The 18,956-nt window shown below is 39.9% G+C and overlaps 1 protein-coding gene across 1 annotated transcript in view; it reads right to left on the reverse strand.

Annotated features, from left to right (window-relative positions):
* LOC119790941 (Down syndrome cell adhesion molecule-like protein 1 homolog) overlaps window positions 1-18,956 on the reverse strand; it is a 98,153-nt gene that overhangs the window by 19,584 nt on the left and 59,613 nt on the right. The window contains 12 exon segments of the mRNA XM_038296723.1: window positions 3,145-3,300; window positions 5,808-5,954; window positions 6,372-6,612; window positions 7,591-7,661; window positions 7,753-7,920; window positions 8,006-8,134; window positions 8,575-8,671; window positions 9,736-9,935; window positions 10,454-10,630; window positions 10,716-10,835; window positions 10,912-11,196; window positions 15,263-15,535. Of these exon segments, the coding sequence (XP_038152651.1) occupies window positions 3,145-3,300; window positions 5,808-5,954; window positions 6,372-6,612; window positions 7,591-7,661; window positions 7,753-7,920; window positions 8,006-8,134; window positions 8,575-8,671; window positions 9,736-9,935; window positions 10,454-10,630; window positions 10,716-10,835; window positions 10,912-11,196; window positions 15,263-15,535 (2,064 nt within the window).

Genomic DNA, 18,956 nt, shown 5'->3' on the forward strand with positions numbered 1-18,956 from the left:
ATTATCTCTACTTTCTATTATTTACTTTTTTTTTTAATAGAATTTTTTTTTTTCTCCATTGAAGCTCATTTTCGTTATGACCTGCTGGTTTTTAAAACAAAATAAAAACCATCAAAATAATTTGTTTCATCCAGACAGTTAATTTCTTTGTGGTTGGACTCGGTGCTGCCCCAACCTGTTGTTCAACACACACAGAAATACATAGTTTTTCATGATGATGCAAAGTTAAATTTGACACTGTTACCATTAGTTATAAAACTAAGAAAATGAAGTCTAAGGAATTCTCATCCAGAACTGTAGAAAAATGTCCCTCTAAAAGGTTTAATAGTTAAAAGCATTAGATTTCATTTTAAACTTTAAGTAGTTTTAAAAATGGTACTTTTACACCTTTACTGAATTAAAAAGCTTAAGTTGATGCTCTAACTTCTACAAAAGTATTTTGAAACAGTAGGATTTGTACTTCTACTGGAGTAATAAACATTAATACTTTAATACCTCTGGACTTCAAAGTCCACAAGCATCCAACTTCACGATTTTGATGCTAAAAGACATTTAATGTGAACATAACATAAAAATATATGTTTACAGTGTAAGCCAGTTTAGCATGAGTGCTAATGCAAAAGTTTAACGTGTTAGGCTGGTACAGCTGTAAGAAATAGCTACAGTATTAGTTAAAATATTAGCTAAGGCTAAAATATTACTAAGCCACCATGTTAGCAAAGATTTTTAAGTTTTTTTAGGAGTGAGATAATTTAGAGATAGCCCTAATGCTGTTATAACTACTTTCCAGTAGCTCAAATTTGAAAAAATGCTACATGCTGCAAGCTATTTGTACCACATTTTTCTGTTTAGGGACAGTTAAATTAAAGTTAAATTTGACAGTTTAAGCAGCTGTTGCCAACATGCAACCATGTAAGCATAGAATACTATTTCTGTAACATTTGTTATTATGCTAAAAATGGTAGTTGGTGCTAATGCTACATTCAAACCTAGCATGGAAAGCTTTTGAACCTTCAGCAGTTGTTAGCAACTGGTATTCCTGGTCTTAAAAATCTGCTTTTTTATCTGTTTGGGTTACATATATATATATATATATTAATAAAAAATATATATTTTTTTATCATTGCTCATGTTACTTTTTTAACATGAAGAAAAAACTGATTAGTAAGGATGTATCTTCATACAACTGAAGGGATATGATGTAGCAAGCATAATTTTACATAATTTCTTAATTTTAACAACAAATCATAAAATCTGTGCCAACTGTTAAAGAAATCTGATTAGTTAAATTATAAAAAATGTTTTATTAGCACAACAAGAAAAAAATCTCCAGCATTACAGGGTGGATAAAATGTGATCTCTTAGGTATAAAAATGGTCAAACCTGAATTTTTGCATTAAATCACAGCTAACATCATGAGACTATGAAGATTTTAAGTTGAATAAATAAATATTATTCTTTTTTAAATCTCAAATGAATGAACATTTAAAACAGTCTCCAGTTTTTCTCTTTTCAGAAAACCTCCCACAGCCTGGGGGCCCAGTAAATAGAGGCCTGCTTTGCTTATTATTCAGTCCTGCTCTGTGTGTGTCCGTTTGCTGGGATGGTTGTTAAAGCAAGGAGGCTTGTTTGCATATCGGCCGTCTTACTGCGCACTAAGCCGCTCCGGGAGAACTCCCTTTGGCTGGACAGCAGTGACATATGTTCCTTCAGACACTGGTCAGCAATTCTGACTCTTTGACACCCAGCGTTCTCTTAACTCTCTCACTCACAAACAGATTAGACATTAGTGTCTGATCCGCCGTTAGCCACTTCAGCTTGACACTGGACACGGCTTAACACTCTGATTACAAGATAATGATTCAAGGAGGTGCTTAGAGAAGGAGTCATACTTTACAAAAACACATCAGGACACTGGATGCTTTAAGGAGGAGAACAAAAGAAGCTTTTTCTCATTGATCCTACTGTATATGGTGCTACCTATCAAGCCTATTCAGTCGGCTCCATAAATATAATTCAAGCCTGACAGTGGGGCTCCTCTGGGGCTTATAGAAGGAGACCCAGCCCCATAAATCCATCCTCCAGTTCTTCTTTTTGTCATCCAAGAGGCCCCATGATCTAGCCATTTACTCAGCTTATACCTCTTTGACTCCTCAACCCTACACAACATTATTCAGCATGAAAACATTAACTTAGAAAGTGTTAACCTAGCAAGGGATGTCTGAAAAGAGGGAGGTGAGGATAGGATCCAGGGGATAATGGTTGGTGTGTCTCCAGTGTTGCTGCAAAGGTGGAGCAGAGGAGGCAGCAATTATTATCATAACTGGACCACCACGTCTAAGTAGGAGTGGCAGAAAGAGAGAGAGGGGAAGATAAGTCCCATCTGGTGCCCAAAATCTGCCCCAGACTCGAGACAGACCGGCAGACTGTCTGCCACGCACGGCTGGAGCAACCAATAAATGATGATGAGGAGGAGAGGTGCACTGGTGCTGCTTTAACAGCATCATCACGGACACATTGTGCGCTAGAGTGCTAATCAGAGGAGGATGGGTCACACCCAGACAAATGCAAATAGAATAGAAAATCCCCTTATTGTCCCACAATGGGGAAATTGTGCAAAAAACAGAGATCTATATTATTTGCCCTTATCTCTACTTTTGGGTCCAACCCTCCATGCGTTTTTTCCCCTCTCTCAGTCAAGAAAAGAGTAAGTGCTCACTGTTCTATCTCTGCATCTTCAATCCACCCTGCCCCTCCTCCTTTTTTATAAAGAGACATGGATCTGACTGTAATCCCGCCTCCAATGGTGTAAGCACAAAATTAATTCTCTTTAATCCATGCAGAGTTAATCCTTGCGCCTGTGGCAGGAGAGGATGCAGGCTGGAGCTGATGGCTGACTCCTCGATGCTATATGTTCCTCCTGCTCCCCAGCCATCCCCCAGCCATCCCCCAGCCCCGAGCTGTGGACCCAAAGCCTCTTAATTCTCATTAGCACCGCTAATGGAGCTTCCCAACACGAGTGGGCTTTTGTCACGGCCTGGAGATGCAACTTATCTGCCTCCCATTCAATGCATCTCGTCACACTGTCAGCATTTTCTCCGGAGATTAAATAAAATGTTTAAACCTGATTAAGGGTTTACTCACGGTCCTCGCGTGTCTGGATGTACAGCACGTTGCTGCGGACTCCATCTCCGGCCTGCGTGTAGGCCAGGACCTGAACGCTGTAGTTGGTGAACTTCTCAAGCCCGCGGAGCTCCACTTGTTCCCGTGTGGTGGTGATGTTCTGCATCTCTCCCCATTCTGAGGCGAAACACGACGGGAAGAATGTGTTTATACAAGATCAAATCATCCAACTCTACATTTATGGTTTGAATACGTCTCAGCAGGAAGGTGACTCATGACTATGAGCTTAGGAAAGATGGAAAATACAGCAGAATTTCCTTAAAAAGCTAAGATGATGGTAAAATGGTTAATAATCCTTGATAAATTTGTGCATTTATTTAGGAAATAACGGTTGATCTAGATGACTTAACATATACAGAGGAAAAAAAAACATACTGTAATATATGCCTAATGCTGCACAAACGTGCATAGTGCCTTGCAAAAGGATTCATACTAAGAAGCAGAAAACCATTCTCCTTAAATGAAGGCCTGCAGCAAAGAGGCTGAGTCAGTGGTGGATGAAGTACTCAACAGTAGTACTTGAGTATCAAGTGTCAAATCTTACTCAACTACAATTAAAAGTTACTCGATTTAAAGTATTGAAGTACTTACCTAATTGTTCAAAGTACATGTATTTTAAAGAAATTAAGTATTAAAAATTACTAATTTTATTTTCTAATATCAGAACATTTCTGCCTAATTTTCAGAGTAATTTTAAAGAATTTGTAACTTTCAGAGACCACCTGATGTATTGATGCGTAGAACTACCTGCAATGGATTCTACACCACCTAGGAAGAACTTCAACAGAAAAATGACAGATAAATATAAGGACCAAAATGAAAACAGGAGAGTCTTTATTCTCCTCACTTTCACTATGTAGTGTGAGGAGTTTTAAGGTTGAATCTATTAGAACAAATAAATGCGACTTTGCTTTGGGACTCATGCTACTGGAAGTGGATGGCCTAGTGGTCAGGGCATAGGGCTTAGAATACTGACTTTGTGAGTTTGAAACCCACACCCACAACTGCCACTCTGGGTCTCTGAGCAAGACCCTTAACCCACAATACCTCCCTGTGTGCTGCACAGTGTCTGCCCACTGCTCCCCAAAGGGGATGGGTTAATTGCAGAATCAATTTCTCCATTGTGAGATCAATAAAGTTCAATTTATTTTATTCATTTATCACTGAACAAAAAACACCTTAATACAATTTATAACCTACTAATAATATCTGCTCTGATTTTTTCATATCTGTGGAACATAATTCAATCTCTAAAACGGTGGCGTCCAGATTCAGTCCTAAGGGCTGCCATCTTCCATGATGAAATTACATTTAAAGTAGGAAAAACAGCAACAGGGGATTACAAAGCATAGCTGAGCCAAAAGTAACAAAGGACTAGCAGCTTCACCAACTGTAGTGGAGCAGAAACAATATTTGACTTTGAAATGTCATAACATTGGGCGAATGCTCTGGTATGCTTGGGCTCTGTCGCATGAACAACCTTGGAAAAAAAAAATTATTACTTAAGTAAAGCAAATATACTCAAAAAAGTACAGTAATCAAGTAAATGTACTTTGTTCCATTCTACTGGTCTGTTTACTAACCAGGGCCTCAGCCATCCATGGAATTACAGCTCTATTATACTGTATTTTATTTTCTGATAATAAACCACTCACAGTGATTCTATTGAGAGCAAAAATCTGGTTGAAAGATATGTTTTCAATTGAAAAATGAAAAAAAAAAATATTTGGAAAATGAAGAAAGAAAAAGCGTCAACTTCTGGCTCTTTGGCGATGGAGGCGTGACTAAGGGCTGCAGAGAAATCATTCCCACTGGTTTCATTCAGGAACCCTTGGAACTAGAAATGCCTTTAAAGAATCATCGCTATCTTTGTTTATATGCTTGCTTTTGGAAAAATAACCACCCTCACTGATCTTAGTTTGTGGTAATGTCAGAACCTTGCAGCTGATGGTTCCTTAAGAGATTGGGAAATGTACAACAGAGACAGAAAATTAATCAGTATCATAATTCCTCCGATGAGATTTGTTTGTCATAAACAGCTTAGCTCACTGAAGGATGTTACATTTTTAAACCAGTCACATAAAAAGAACATCAATTATGCTTTAAACATATTTCTAGCTCGCCATCTAAGCCCCACCTTCTCACAGAATAAAACTTTTTTTTTTTTTTTTTTTTTTTACAAAATTAATGGCTCTAATTTAGCTCCGTATACATCTACTAATCGTAAAACATCTGCAGGCATCTGCTGCTCTAGATTTTATTTTAGCAAACATTATTATTGCAATTTAATTAAAATGCACATAAACCTCCCAGATTTGTATCTATTAAAAAGGTTGTATCCCATGTATTCTTTTTTTCTTCCACTTCATAATTATTTATCTGGAAAAAAAAAAATCCCAAAGAATTACATAGAGGTTTAATGCTGCAGCAAAATATGTTTACTCTTTTGCAAGGCACCGACAACAAACAGGAACAAATACCAAATGTTTGACGAGGAAGGTGAGAGCAAACAGCGGTGACACAGATGGATGTGATGATGAGGCTGGTTTGGGAGGAAATCTTAGAATGAGATAGGTGATAATTACTCTGCATCGGCCACTGGGCCCGGACCCCACAGCACCCACCTCCGTCCGGGAAGAGGGACCAAAACACAACCCTGTAGCCTTTCAGCACGCCGTGCAGCGTCATGCGTGGCGGCTCCGACCACGTGATCACCGCCTCGTCTGACGTCACAGAGATTGCTCTCACGTTCTGCGGGGGCTCGCTGGGCACTGCAGGACAGAACGACAGGTTTAAAACCGACCCAGTCGCAGAAGATCAGGAAAAGCAGATGAAAACCCTCAAAACTACACATCAGCAACAGCAGCAAAAAGAAACGGGTCAAACATGTTCAATATGGCCCAGAATTTCTCCTCATATTTTTTAAAGATAATAGGCATTGATGGAAAGAAGGAGAAGTGTTGAGAGAGATATTAATCATAAAATCTTTAAACGGGAGAGGATGAAATGCAGCTGAGAGGATACGTGGGGAATAAAATCTTTAGGAAGACACTATTCCAACATCTTTTTAGCTCATGGGTGGCTGCAGGCCTTTCAGGCAGACAATAAAAATGTGAAATTATGTATTTCTAAAAATGATTTTTTTATTCAAACCTCTTGTTCATCATTCTGCTATCTTATGCTCATACCATCTTCCAGCGTGGTGGCGTTGATCTCGGTGCTGGACGGTCCGGTTCCGGCTCTGTTAAAAGCCTGGACGACCACGCCGTACTGAGCAAACTTCTTCAGGTTGTCCAAGGTGTACACCTCGCTGTCCCCCGTTGCTTTCATCTCCACGATGCTGTACTGCCCGTTGCTGCCTGGTCCGTTCTCCCTGTAACCGATCTGATAGCCTCGGATCACGCCGTTCTGCAGCTCCTTTTTAGGAGCCTGGATATTTTTGAAAGAAGGAAGACATGAAGCATGGAGACAATCGCAGAGTTAAGCTGTGTTTGGGTTTTGCTGTTAATGTTCAGCTTTTAGGTCTATGACTTGGAGCAGCCATTTTAACAGCCATTTTATAAAAGTCAGTATATATATATATATATATATATATATATATATATATATATATATATATATATATATATATATATATATATATATATATATATAAGCAGCCATTTTCACCTATGCTCTTTTCTGTTATATCATTCCTAATGTATTATTTTATAGACTATCAAACAATGATTGGGAACATACACTGCTAAAATGATCTAGAAACAAGTAAAAATGCCTTAAATTAAGGCTGTTACCCTTATTTTGAACAGGTAAATAAGTTGATTTGCCAATAGAATGAGAATTTTTATTCTGAAATCTTTATGCTTGAAATAAGACAATGCAATTGTTTATTCTTAATTTAAATGAAATAGTTTTGTTCTATTGGCAAAGTGTCTCACTTACCTCATCAATTCAAAAGAAAATGACTTATTCAGATTCCGATTCTTTGCAGTGTAAACTATTCTCCTGAGCATTGTTTGATTTGACATGCCTGCTGTAGCTTTATGCAGTAAATAGAAGAAATCAAGGCGCACAGAAAATATAGTAATGTTTCGGCCAGCGTGGCCTTAAAAACTGAACTCAAAGTTGTCATCAAAAGAGGCGTAAGATTTTTAATTTCTTTATCTCTCCAAAACATCTTTTCTTTAAAACCTCCACTTCCTTTGTATTAACAACAAAAAAATCTGTTAGTTGTTGAGCTAGTATATTTCCCACTCTAAGACCTTTTAACATCTCTTTTCTTCAGCACTTTGAAAAATCTTTTCAATCTTTCTTGAGTTTTACAAACGGCGACGTAGACAGAGCTGTTATTTAAAGGATTTTCTTACATATATTCAAAGAAAAAAAAATAGAGGCATGATTTATTACCCTCCATGTGACTCGTATGCTCTGTGACGTCATTGGCTGCAGTACAACATCCATCGGGGGCCCATCAGGTGCTGTTTGATCAGGATTTATTGTCAGAATGAAAAATCGGAACCAAATGCAAATAAGGTGCAGAAAACCTGGGGGGAAAAAAACATAACCTACGCGCTTCCTCTGTGCTGATAGTTAGCTCTTTGCTGGGGAGGCTGCGGCCGATTTTGTTATAAGAATACATGCGGATGCTGTAAACACAAGCTGGATGCAGCTCCACGATATTAGCTTGATTGTTTGTAGGTGAAATGTTCCTGGTCGTGTACATGTGATCCCAAGAGTCTGTGGGAGAGGAACAGAATTTGGTCTGTTTTTAAAACCCAGTACATAAATAAACACTTAAAGGAATATATCTGAGCTCTTTTACCAGATTTGTTCTTGTACTCAATGTCATAGCTGGTGATGATGCTGTTGCCATCAAACCTTTGGATCCAACGCAGGTTCATGCTTCTGTCCTTCACTTCCCTCACCTCCAGCTCAGGAGGATCAGGGGGTTCTGAGTTAGGGGGAGAAAAAAAAGTGTTTATTGTGCAAATCAGTAAGACTGGAATAGTAATTACAGCAGGATCTATGAGTAATGGTATGTTTTTCTCTCCCTAAAAATAATAAGCATAATTTACTACAATGTGTAAAACAGGGGTGTCAAACTGGTTCCAGAAAGGGCAGTGTGGCTGCAGGTTCTCTTTCCAACCAAGCAATAGCACACCAGACTCCAGTCATCTCATCAAGGGAGTCCAATCTGAACATGATAACTTGAATAGATGACTGGAGTCTGGTGTGCTATTGCTTGGTTGGAAAGAGAACCTGCAGCCACACGGCCCTTTCTAGAACCAGTTTGACACCTGTGGTGTAAAAGGTTAATAATTCATTTTCAGGCAGAATCAATGCTTTTACATCCCTTCCTGGAAATGGGTTCCTTCAAAGTTTAAATCAAACCTTGAACGGTGAGCTGGATGAGTCCTCGGCCCTCTCCATAGGAGTTGATGGCGTGACAGGAGAAGAAGACTGAATCTCCTCGCTCGGCTGGGTTTAGCTGGAAGGAAAAGCACAGCAGAGGTTATTATCACCCACTACCAAGTGGACTTCCCAGCTTGGGCCTAAAACAAGGTTTTTATCGTCCTATCAAGGTCCAGCTGCTTTGATGCTTCTAGTCAGGTTTTCATGCTCAAAGCTACAAGGAGACTGACTTAAGGCCTGAAAACACCCGTTACCTACGAGCCAGTGTGACTTTTTTCCATGTCACACTGGCTGCATATAAAGAGGCTCCAAATAGGCAGGGTGATCAGATCTTTGCAGATTGTTTTTCCTTCTGTCTCTCTGCTTTACACATTAAAACAATTTTCCCACATTTGACTTGGACACATTATGAAAAGTTATAAAAAAATTACAAAATCAGCAGGGCATTTTATAAAGCAAAGCCCCACTTAAGGAGTCTGTGCAGCATCTCAACCCAGAACAGATAGAATGTTCATAATGAGATCTCCGTCTAAAGAACAGAAAAACACAGCAATAAACACAGTGGGATGGTTTCTATGCTGACTGAGGCAGAGAGGTGATTCTCACAGAGAGATCTGGGAAGTTTTTCCAAGTTTTATTTCTTTTTTTCTAATAAAGAGGTGAGACAGATACGTGGCGCTTACCTGCTCTGTCTGCCCCTCGTTAATTTGGTTTTTGAGAGGCTCAAAGAGGATCCCTACTTGATCCATTTTCTGTCCTCCTGAACTTCTATCATGGGTAACGTTTTCTACTTTAATGTTTCATTGATTGTTTTTGCACCAGTCTGTCCCACCTGCTATATAGTCCAAAACTGAGTCTGTGTCCAAAAGTCCGCCCTAATCACTATACATTGTCCACGCCATTTTAATAGGTGTCCGAACGTCTAGAGGACGAATAAGTAGTCGACTCCAGCTTCCATCCATCCATCCATCCATCCATCCATCCATCCATCCATCCATCCATCCATCCATCCATCCATCCATCCATCCATCCATCCATCCATCCATCCATCCATCCATCCATCCATCCATCCATCCATCCATCCATCCATCCATCCACTTTATTTTAAAGTTCTTTCCATCCATGCTCTCATATTCTCACCTTCAGGGTAGAGATGACTTCATCTCCCTTCTTGTTGATAGTGATGGAGTACCGGGGGTTTCTCTCTGCATCAATGACCGTGTCTCCTCTCTCCCAGCGGATAATAATGGGCTGCTCGCCCCTCGCTGTGCAGTTCAGCTCCTTGGTCTGGCCCTTTCTTGCCATGGTAGTGTTGGGGTGGCTGGTGATCATGGCGGGAACTGAACACATCCACAGAAATGTGTCAGAGTAATGAATAGCCTTATATGGGATAATAAGATGAGGGAATGGAGCTGTGGATATAACCCAGACGTATGGATATCACTACATTCCCTGTTGTCATTTCATGCTTCAAGCTTCAGCGGCTCCCTTACTTCACAGCCTCTTTGCCCATTTCATCCAAGATTTCTCCTCTTTTCCTTTCTGTATCTTACATCTGGGTTATTGATCGAATGGGGATCCCGTGGTTTTGTTTTTATCATTGATCCAGCACCCTCCCTTTTCCTCGCAAAACATTTAATAACACACAAACTGACAGCTGAAATACAGAAATCAATAGCTGAGTTACCCCTGGTTAGCGGTGTGGAGGACAGAGACAAGGTTCTGTGGTGTTCAGCGCAGGCCGAAACAGCCTGGGGCAAGAGTGAGTGCTTCTTACACTCATCTCTCTACCATCCAGGAGATGTGGGGAAAAAAAGGGAAAGTGTTTGAGCCAACTGGAAAGCTGACTGACACTCACTCTTTACAGTCAGGATCATGCTTTTACTGATGTCTGAGCCAACGCCGTTGGAGGCCTGACAGAGGTAGTAGCCTCGGTCATCCTCAAGGACGTGTCGGATGAGCAGGGAGCCGTTCGACATGATCTGGATGCGGCCGGTGAGGGGGACGGGGTGATACTGCTGTGGATTTCCAACACCTGTAGATGAAAGCACACCATAAAGAACGTAAAGGTCTGCGTTCACCCCCAAGGATGTGCGTCAGGAAACGGCAGCAAATGTTACCTTTGGCGTGTTTCCACATGACTTTCGGAGGCGGATAACCCTCCACTGAGCAGTTCAGAACTCCAGCTTTTCCGTAAATGCAGTCCTGGTTGTTGGGTTGAACCACAAACCGGGGCGGCACTGAGAGCAGGACACAGACGGTGAGGGTTAACTGCGGCTCACTTGGCATGCTTCAGACACTCGCTCCGCCCCTTACCGGTGACAATCAGCTGTCTCTCCCAGCTGACGTTGGCTGCGGCGTTGCTGGCGATGCAGGTGTAGTTCCCGTTGTGCTTCAGTGTCACCTTGGAGATCTGCAGGGAGCTCATGAACTCTTTGGTTTCTATTGCGACGCCAGAGGCGGAGCCTGGCACTATGAGCTGGCCGTCTTTGTGCCAGGTGATGCGTATGGGCATGTCCCCGGATGAAACCACGCAGGCGATGTACATGAGCTTCCCCACTGAGGTAGAGGGGATGTCGAAGGGCTGGATGAGCGGCGGCACTGGGGAAGACAGGAAGAGCACATGGAATCAGAGGAATAAAGGCTGCGATAGATGGAAGCAGCGCGGCCATCTGGAGCGATGGTGAAAGAGATAGAGAAGGTCATTGGCCGCTGGGCCCCCTTCTTTTGCTGCCACCCTCCCCTCAGCTCCCCCATCTCCTGCAGCCCATAATAGCTGCTCTGGTTAGAGTCCAATTGGCAGGGGGAAGTCATTCCGTTGCCATAGCGATGGAGGTTAGGGTGGGGGTACTACAGCTGAGACATCTGGGGGATTTAATCTAGGCTTCATTATTATTCATCTAATTAAATCAGAGACACACTCACACTCAGGCGCATGCACACACCCTAAAACACCTCTGCAGCTGCTCGCTACCATCGTTAGCCGACTCACAGGCTGAACGAAACAACCACAGATTTACAAAAGAAACAACTCAGATAAGCTTCAGAAACATGGGTGAAACATTTCCCATGTGGTGATTAGTTTGGGTTTATCACAGGAGCCATCTGAAAGGTTCTCAAATGGTGATCTGCCTCTGGTAGCGATTTATGGAAAGCCCAGCCAAGAAAAAATAAATAATCCTTCGTTTAATTTGAGCACAGGTGTTCAGAAAACCAAAAAACTATTCGGTAGTTAAGTTTAAACAGTTAGGTTTAGCTAACAGAGCTTAGGTCTCTCAAGGTTAGATCCTCCACTGTCTGTCTGCTCTTCTCTTTGGCTTTCTCCACATGTTTGTTTCGGTCTGACATGACCGAGCAGGCAGCCTGATTCTAGATCTGAAACAATCAAATTTTAATAATCTGCGATAAAAAAAAATAGTCAACTAATGTAGTAATTTTTTAAATCTACAGCTGTTGATTAGCTGCCAGCCCCACCTAGTCAGAGCAGTTATTAAAAAAAAAAAGTGCATTCAAAATGGAAAACCTGTTTTAATTGTGAATATGCTCTATTCAGAACTCCTAAAGTATTGCTACATCACTGTGGCTTGAACTGATTTAAATTCTGCATTAAATATTCTTTAAGGCACCTTTTGCTATGTGATAATTAGTCGATTAATCACAAAAATAATCGTTAGTTTCAGCAACTCATTGATAAAGAATTGTTAAAATAAATGTATTTACTGAAAGCAACTTTTCAAAAAAGAAAAAAAATTCATGTTTATGCAAATGTTAAACTTTTCTTTTACAGTCTACTGTTTTTTTCTTTAGATTTTTTATTTTTATTTTTGTTTGTGTTTCTTTAGATGTTATTTTAGTTTTAAAGATTTTTTTAGTTAGCAATTTACATTCTTTTCAAATCCCATCTGACAGATATTTGCTCTGTTAGAATTTATAGGCTGCGTCTTCGAAGAATGCGGTCTACCTGGACTGGATCCTTCGAAGTCCTTGAAAATAAGGAGACCAGAAGAGTTTGGCTGTGAATTCAAACAGGCCTAGCCTTCAGCTGCTTTCTCTGCCTTATGCTCTGTCGCTTAGCAACCATGATAGTTGACACAGAGAGCAGGAAAAGAATTAATCTTGAACTTTTCAAAACTTTATTTTTAATTTTATTTATTTTTTTTTACATTTTTTTTATTGTAAAGTGAAAAAAAGACGACACTCACGAGGATACAGAGTGGAAAAACGGTGCTAACTTTCAGGAGCATGAACAAACAAAAGCAAAATGTAATGATATAAACCTTAGTCAGTTAAATAACATGCTGCAGTCATTTTGCACATCTCTGGTGTTGCTGCTATTTTCTAATATCCATTACTGTAAAAATGTCCATAACTGTTATTTATTCTCCAGGTGCAGTTTTATATTGTAAAAAACACTTTACAGTACAGTATTTTATGTTTTATATTTCAACTCTTTACTATTATGTTATTCTTTAACATTCTTCTAAGGTCCACATTTGTTTGACCATTTTTTTCAATAATCTTTTTGCTGCTGTAAATTTCCCCATTGTGGAACAATAAAGAGATTTTCTATTTTATTCTATTCTAAAAGGGTAGAAAGATATAAGTAAATCTAGACAATGTATGTATAAAACATATATCTTCAAAATCTCCTATATTCAACAACAAAAAATACTTAGTAAAGCAAATTGTGCAAAATATCAATTAAACATAAAAATCATATCAGATTTATAATCCCCACACTGCAGATATATTAGAATCTGTCCTTAAATTACAGCCAAACACATTTGCACAGTAACCTTTAGATAAATCAAACATTACCGCCACATATCTGACTAAATAATCATTAAAACAACTATTTCCGTTCATTTCAGACGCAACTATTCACATACTTATATTATATTAACTTGAACTTCCAGTATTTAGCACTGTTCGGCGCCAAGTAACCTTTCCTCTGATCACAGACCAGCCGGCTTGCCTGGTCTCGCAATGAATACTGGGAAAACCAAGGATAGCTAGGATACACGGCACTTATCCCTCAAATTTGGCAAAAAGAAGGATATTTATAGGCTACATAACAAGGAATCTTGGAATCCGACCAGACCTCAGGGCCGCATTCGAATCTGGCCTTCGGAGGTCTGACCAATAGAAATGCTATTGCTAAAGCCCAAACTGGGCAGACTTATTTCTATTGGTCGAATCACACACCACCCAGAAGTGTGGAGGGTGAAATTTGTAAAACAGGATTTAAAAACAATACAATTTATAAAACTCAGTCTTACAAATTAAATCTGAAAAAAATTGGATTTAAAAAAATATCTAAAGAAAGAACACCTGGAGTATGAGATCCCATAAAATGTACATTTAAAAACCATAGTAATTTAGCATGCACATTTTAAATTACTCTCAAAACCTTTTTAATGATAATAACAAAAATAAAGTTGACTCAAATTGACTCTTTTGAAATGTGTTCTTTAATTTTACTGATGTTGAAATACATTTCTCTCCATATGTTTTCCTTTAAAGTCGTAGGGAAGCGGCTGTTCCAAAGGTTCCGAATTCTTCCTAGTGGTGCCCGAATTTACACAAGTGAATAAAGTGAATGTGATTGGTCATTTATCAAGAGGGCGGGATTTTTGTGGCGGAAGGTTCGCAAGCAAGTTTGATTGTGGCCGATGTCTCTGAAGCATCTTGCTAACCAGTTAGCAACTTAGTGCTAGTAGGTTCCCAATGGGAAATTACATTGGGACCAAGTAGCAATTAGCAACGACACTGTCAAGGAATGCTATGGGCAGCGGAAACATGCAAGAGGAGGAGAGTTTTGTGTTGGAGGTTGTGGACAAGTCTCCTCCGTCAAACATTTTTTTATCTAGAAGAGGAAAGCTGGCACAAAGTTGTTGTGGAAGAGGACGCCAGGGTGGCAGAAGTTTGGTTTGGTGTAGAAGGCTTACAGCTGTACATGTCTGAGCCCTCGCCTCGCAACGCTGCCAGTTCTGTCAGCTCTACGCCTGCCGAAGAAACAGACGTCCATCCCCGTGAAAACTTGGACGGAACTCAATGATAAAGTAAATAATTCTTATTTCAACCGTTGCGTATATTAGCTGCGACATATGAATCAAGGTGCTATGACTGAAAAAATTTGATTGACAGATGATCGTTGATATATGATTGGCAGAATTTAGGTGTACAAGCTGAAGTATAACTAACTGGCCTGCATACAATAACGAAAACCCCCCCACAGATTTTAAGACAGGATTTTTTTTAAATAGAAATTTTTTAACTTTTGGGACAATATTGTCTGCTAAAGAGTACATTTATATACATGTTTAAGCCAGAATGATTTGAAATTTAAATATGACTTCCCTACGACTTTAAATTTAGTTTTTCTTTTATGTGAGATTCAAATTGTGTTTCCTTAAATTTTATGTCTTTAGAAATCACTCGATAAAGATAATATAAAACAAAAAAAAAACTCCTGCAATAAGGTATTCTGGACAAAAGAGCATTGAAGGCTATTAAAAACAGTGAAACCTCGGACATTGTGTATGCCTGTGACTAATGCAAAATCATAAGTGCATCTGTGTGTGAAAATGTTTTTACACACCTTTGTAAATGTAAATCTCTGTAATTCAGCCCTTTATGGTGGATAATTATATCTTCTTACTCTTACCTTTAACCGTTACATGGACGGTTTGGTTGATTGACACCTGGGGCTGGATCAAAACGCTACAGAGGTATGTCCCTTCGTCGGCGCCCTTCTGCACGTCCGTCAGCCTCAGGGTGCCGTTCTCAAACACCACTTGACGGTGATTATCAGGCAGCTGCATGCCGTCTTTCAGCCACTTGATCGAGTAGTATGGGTACCCGATCACGCGGCACGTTATATACGTGTTTCTGCCTGCCACTGCTGTGATGTCTCTCATGGGTCTGATTTGAGGCTGACCTGGAGACACGTGGAAGGGAGGGAGGGGGATGGAGGGAGGAGACAGGGACAGACGCGAAAGCCAATGGGGACGAAAGGTGAAGAGATAAAAGTTGAGGAATGGAGTGATTGGGGCAAGTTGACAAGTGGAGAGGAAGGTTAGTTATGCCCCCATTACTAAAATCTGACTGAGGATATTTGCTTATATCTATTTATACTAGGAAAACGTACTAAGTATCTAAGTTAGGAGATAGAAATAGAAAACTAGCTCACTAGCTACTCTGGTTTCATGGATACAGAATATTACTAAAACTATTTGCTCATCTGCCACCAGGTTCAATCAATCAATAATCAAACTCTTCTGGGAGAGCTTTCCATAAGGTTTTGGAGAGTGTTTATTGGAATCTTTTACCATTTTTTCAAAAGGAAATTTGCCAAACCCTGCCCTTTTTCACACACAAGTCCCAGTACTGAGCCACTGAATTAGCAACAACCTTTTACAGATGAACAAAAGTGAAATGCATCAGAAACTATTTCTTCGAAACTAGGTCGTCTGCGTAGGTGCCGCAGTGGACAAAAAGACGTCCCCACCACCATCGCAGACTCTCTGCTGCACCTCTCCCAAATTTTAAAAATTGTGCCGCAGACAGGAGGCCGGCTTGTTTTGTCTTTATCATTGTAATTGCGGAAAATAACTTGTGAAGTTTAAGCAGCTAGAAGAGCGAGGGACACGAGAATGCTGGGACCCTTTTTTTCACCTGGATCCCCGCTCTTTTTTTGCCCTCATGTCCCTCCGTTTGTCGAACAAACTCGCCCGGACTTCCTCACCGCCTTGGCCGTATCTAGACCCACAGCTAGTTCCTAATTCTGTAGCGCATAAATCAAAAATTTCTGCGTCAAGCTCACTGGGACACACTGCTGCCGGGAGTATAACCAGCCCTTAATCCTACAACTATTGAATAGATGTGTCTAATATCACCTGCAAGTGGCTATAATGCAAAGGTTATAGTGTTAACTTATCAAGCCAACTTCTAAAGATGCCCATATATCTTTGGGTATCTAGGCTGTGTCCGAACATCCGCTCTAATCCCTAAATCCCTAAATCCCTCAGTCAATATATAGAGTGAGCTCAGTTAACTGACAGTTGGGACAGACGATCACTACTTTTCGGTCCCTGTTGGTCACATAAGGCTGCCTCCCCTCATGGTGCTTATGCCATCTTTGTAAGGCCGTCCCAACAACAAATCCCATGATGCTTTGGAATCTGGGATATATCTGCTCGTCTAGCGACTATAGATGATCACTACTTTTCAAAGGAAATTTTGAGTCCACTACTTTTTCATCCACTAGATGTTCGAACACTCATGTAAAATGGCGTAACCACTATATAGAGCCCTATATAGTGATTATGGCGGACGTTCGGACACAGCCTTAGTTTAGCATGGTGACAGGTAAGAAGCTGTTGGGTGTTTATGGTAATCTAGCTACTTGTCGCCCCACGGTGTGACGGCAGTTGCAGCGAGGTGACTAACTAGTAAAAGTTATGGCTAGCTGCAGGTGTGTGGCGTCACACCGAACAGCCTGTCTCTCTATGTCCAGCACAAAACCCAAGCTCTCTCGAAACACAGGTACAAAGCATAAAACCATCAGAAGAATGATAAAGAGCACATGAGTGTTAAACTGAAGTTGGCTGGGAATGGTTACACGTTTTTCCTCTTTGTTATCCAACTAGAGCTATCATTACTCTAATTCAGAGTAGGCCTTTTGTACACTGCTGAGTCTGTCTGTCATGAAAATACCGGCCGATAGAATCCAATATTAATTTTTTAGCTAAATTCAAAACCAATGTTGGATATTGCTGCATCGGGACACCCCTGGTTGAGAAGCAACGTCTGACTTTTGTTTGTTCATTTTCATAGAATTTTTGTCCGAGTCCTTTTTGTCAGATTCAAGTTGTTTCTGTGACAATTGTAAGTTTTCTTTTATTAAATGAGGGCAACCAGTAGGTTGGTCCATTTGTGTATGATTTGGAGGTCTGTAGCAAAGGAGACTGAGAATGTTATCGCCCTTTGCCCGTTACGTCCCTCAGGACTGCTCATTTCATGGGGCCTTTCATTACAATATCATTACTATGTTGTTTCCAATTGGGTTTTCTACCACTAATATTTGAGTTTAGTTAAACTTGCTGCACAGGTAGCATACCTGTTCTGGAAGTCACTGAGCTTCTGATAAGTGATTGTAGAAACCATCTGCATGCAGATTTTCCGATTTCCCTACAGCGGTGGCCATGAATGCGATTACAACACCTCAATTCAAACCTTCTGGTGGCAGAGCAAATACTTTCAGCAACATAATGTGGATTGATACAATCATGGAAAGAAGAGAGAGAGAGAGAGAGAGAGTATCCATGACTGCATTGACAGAGAAAAACTAAGTCCACCCCCTTGGTTTAAAGGCAAATAGGCACATTATTTGTTTTTCTTTTCAAATTTATACGCCAATAATCAGAGGTGTCAAGTAACAAAAGTACAAATATTTTGATCCAGTGGGGAGAAAATAAAGCAAAAAAAAAAAAGATTCCAAGAGAGGAAAGAATTGAACAAAGCTGGGCGTACTGTCTGAATGTTGGTTTTTATGGAAGAGAAGCTAAAGCCGCCGATAGATAATAGATGTAACGTCCTTATCAATACTTATACTAGTTATCGCAGTGTTGGACCTAATCTTTATAGTCCAAGTACTAAACAACATAGTGAAAAAAAGACGACAAGAAACACAAGCCCACATCATTACTGTTCCACCACTGTGCATTGTAATGTCCTCTTGCTTTGCTTGGTTTTCACCTTCTGTGGAGCTGCATATTATTTTTTATTTATCTCTACTTTGGTCTCATAATCATACATTATCACAAATCTAATTAATTTTGCTTTATACTTTTTTAAGTAAACAGACGATCTCTTGGTAAACTTGACCTAAATGTTGACATTAAACATGCTTATGGTGATTTTCTTTTCTGGAATTTTGGACAGGACTGGCCATGGGATTAACTTCTGAGAACTGGCTTATTGATCGTGATAAATCGATTATTGAAGCCTGAACTAATTCATAAATTAATTTATCTTTAAAACATCTCTATCCAGAACTCCTCAAGTCGCATTTCTGAGCACATAAATGAATTTTTTTGCAAATTTGTTTTTTTAAGTTTAGACACTTCTTGAATAAGGTATGAGCTCCTTTCTTTAGATGTATTGATAAATTGTAAAAAGTTTGACAAATAATTTGGTCACTACAATGATCAATAGCTTCAGCCTCAAATAATTTTCACGTTTTTTTAAATTGGCCTATAATCTTTCTCAGGTTGTTTTGCAGTTACTTTGTTCAAGTTGACTGGTGCCTTTCTGCCTTATCATATAATACTCGTCGTCCCATCTCCATATCGATTTTA

This window comes from Cyprinodon tularosa, unplaced genomic scaffold (genome assembly GCF_016077235.1).
Source record: "Cyprinodon tularosa strain WSP-4 unplaced genomic scaffold, ASM1607723v1 ctg110, whole genome shotgun sequence".
Lineage (NCBI taxonomy): Eukaryota > Metazoa > Chordata > Actinopteri > Cyprinodontiformes > Cyprinodontidae > Cyprinodon > Cyprinodon tularosa.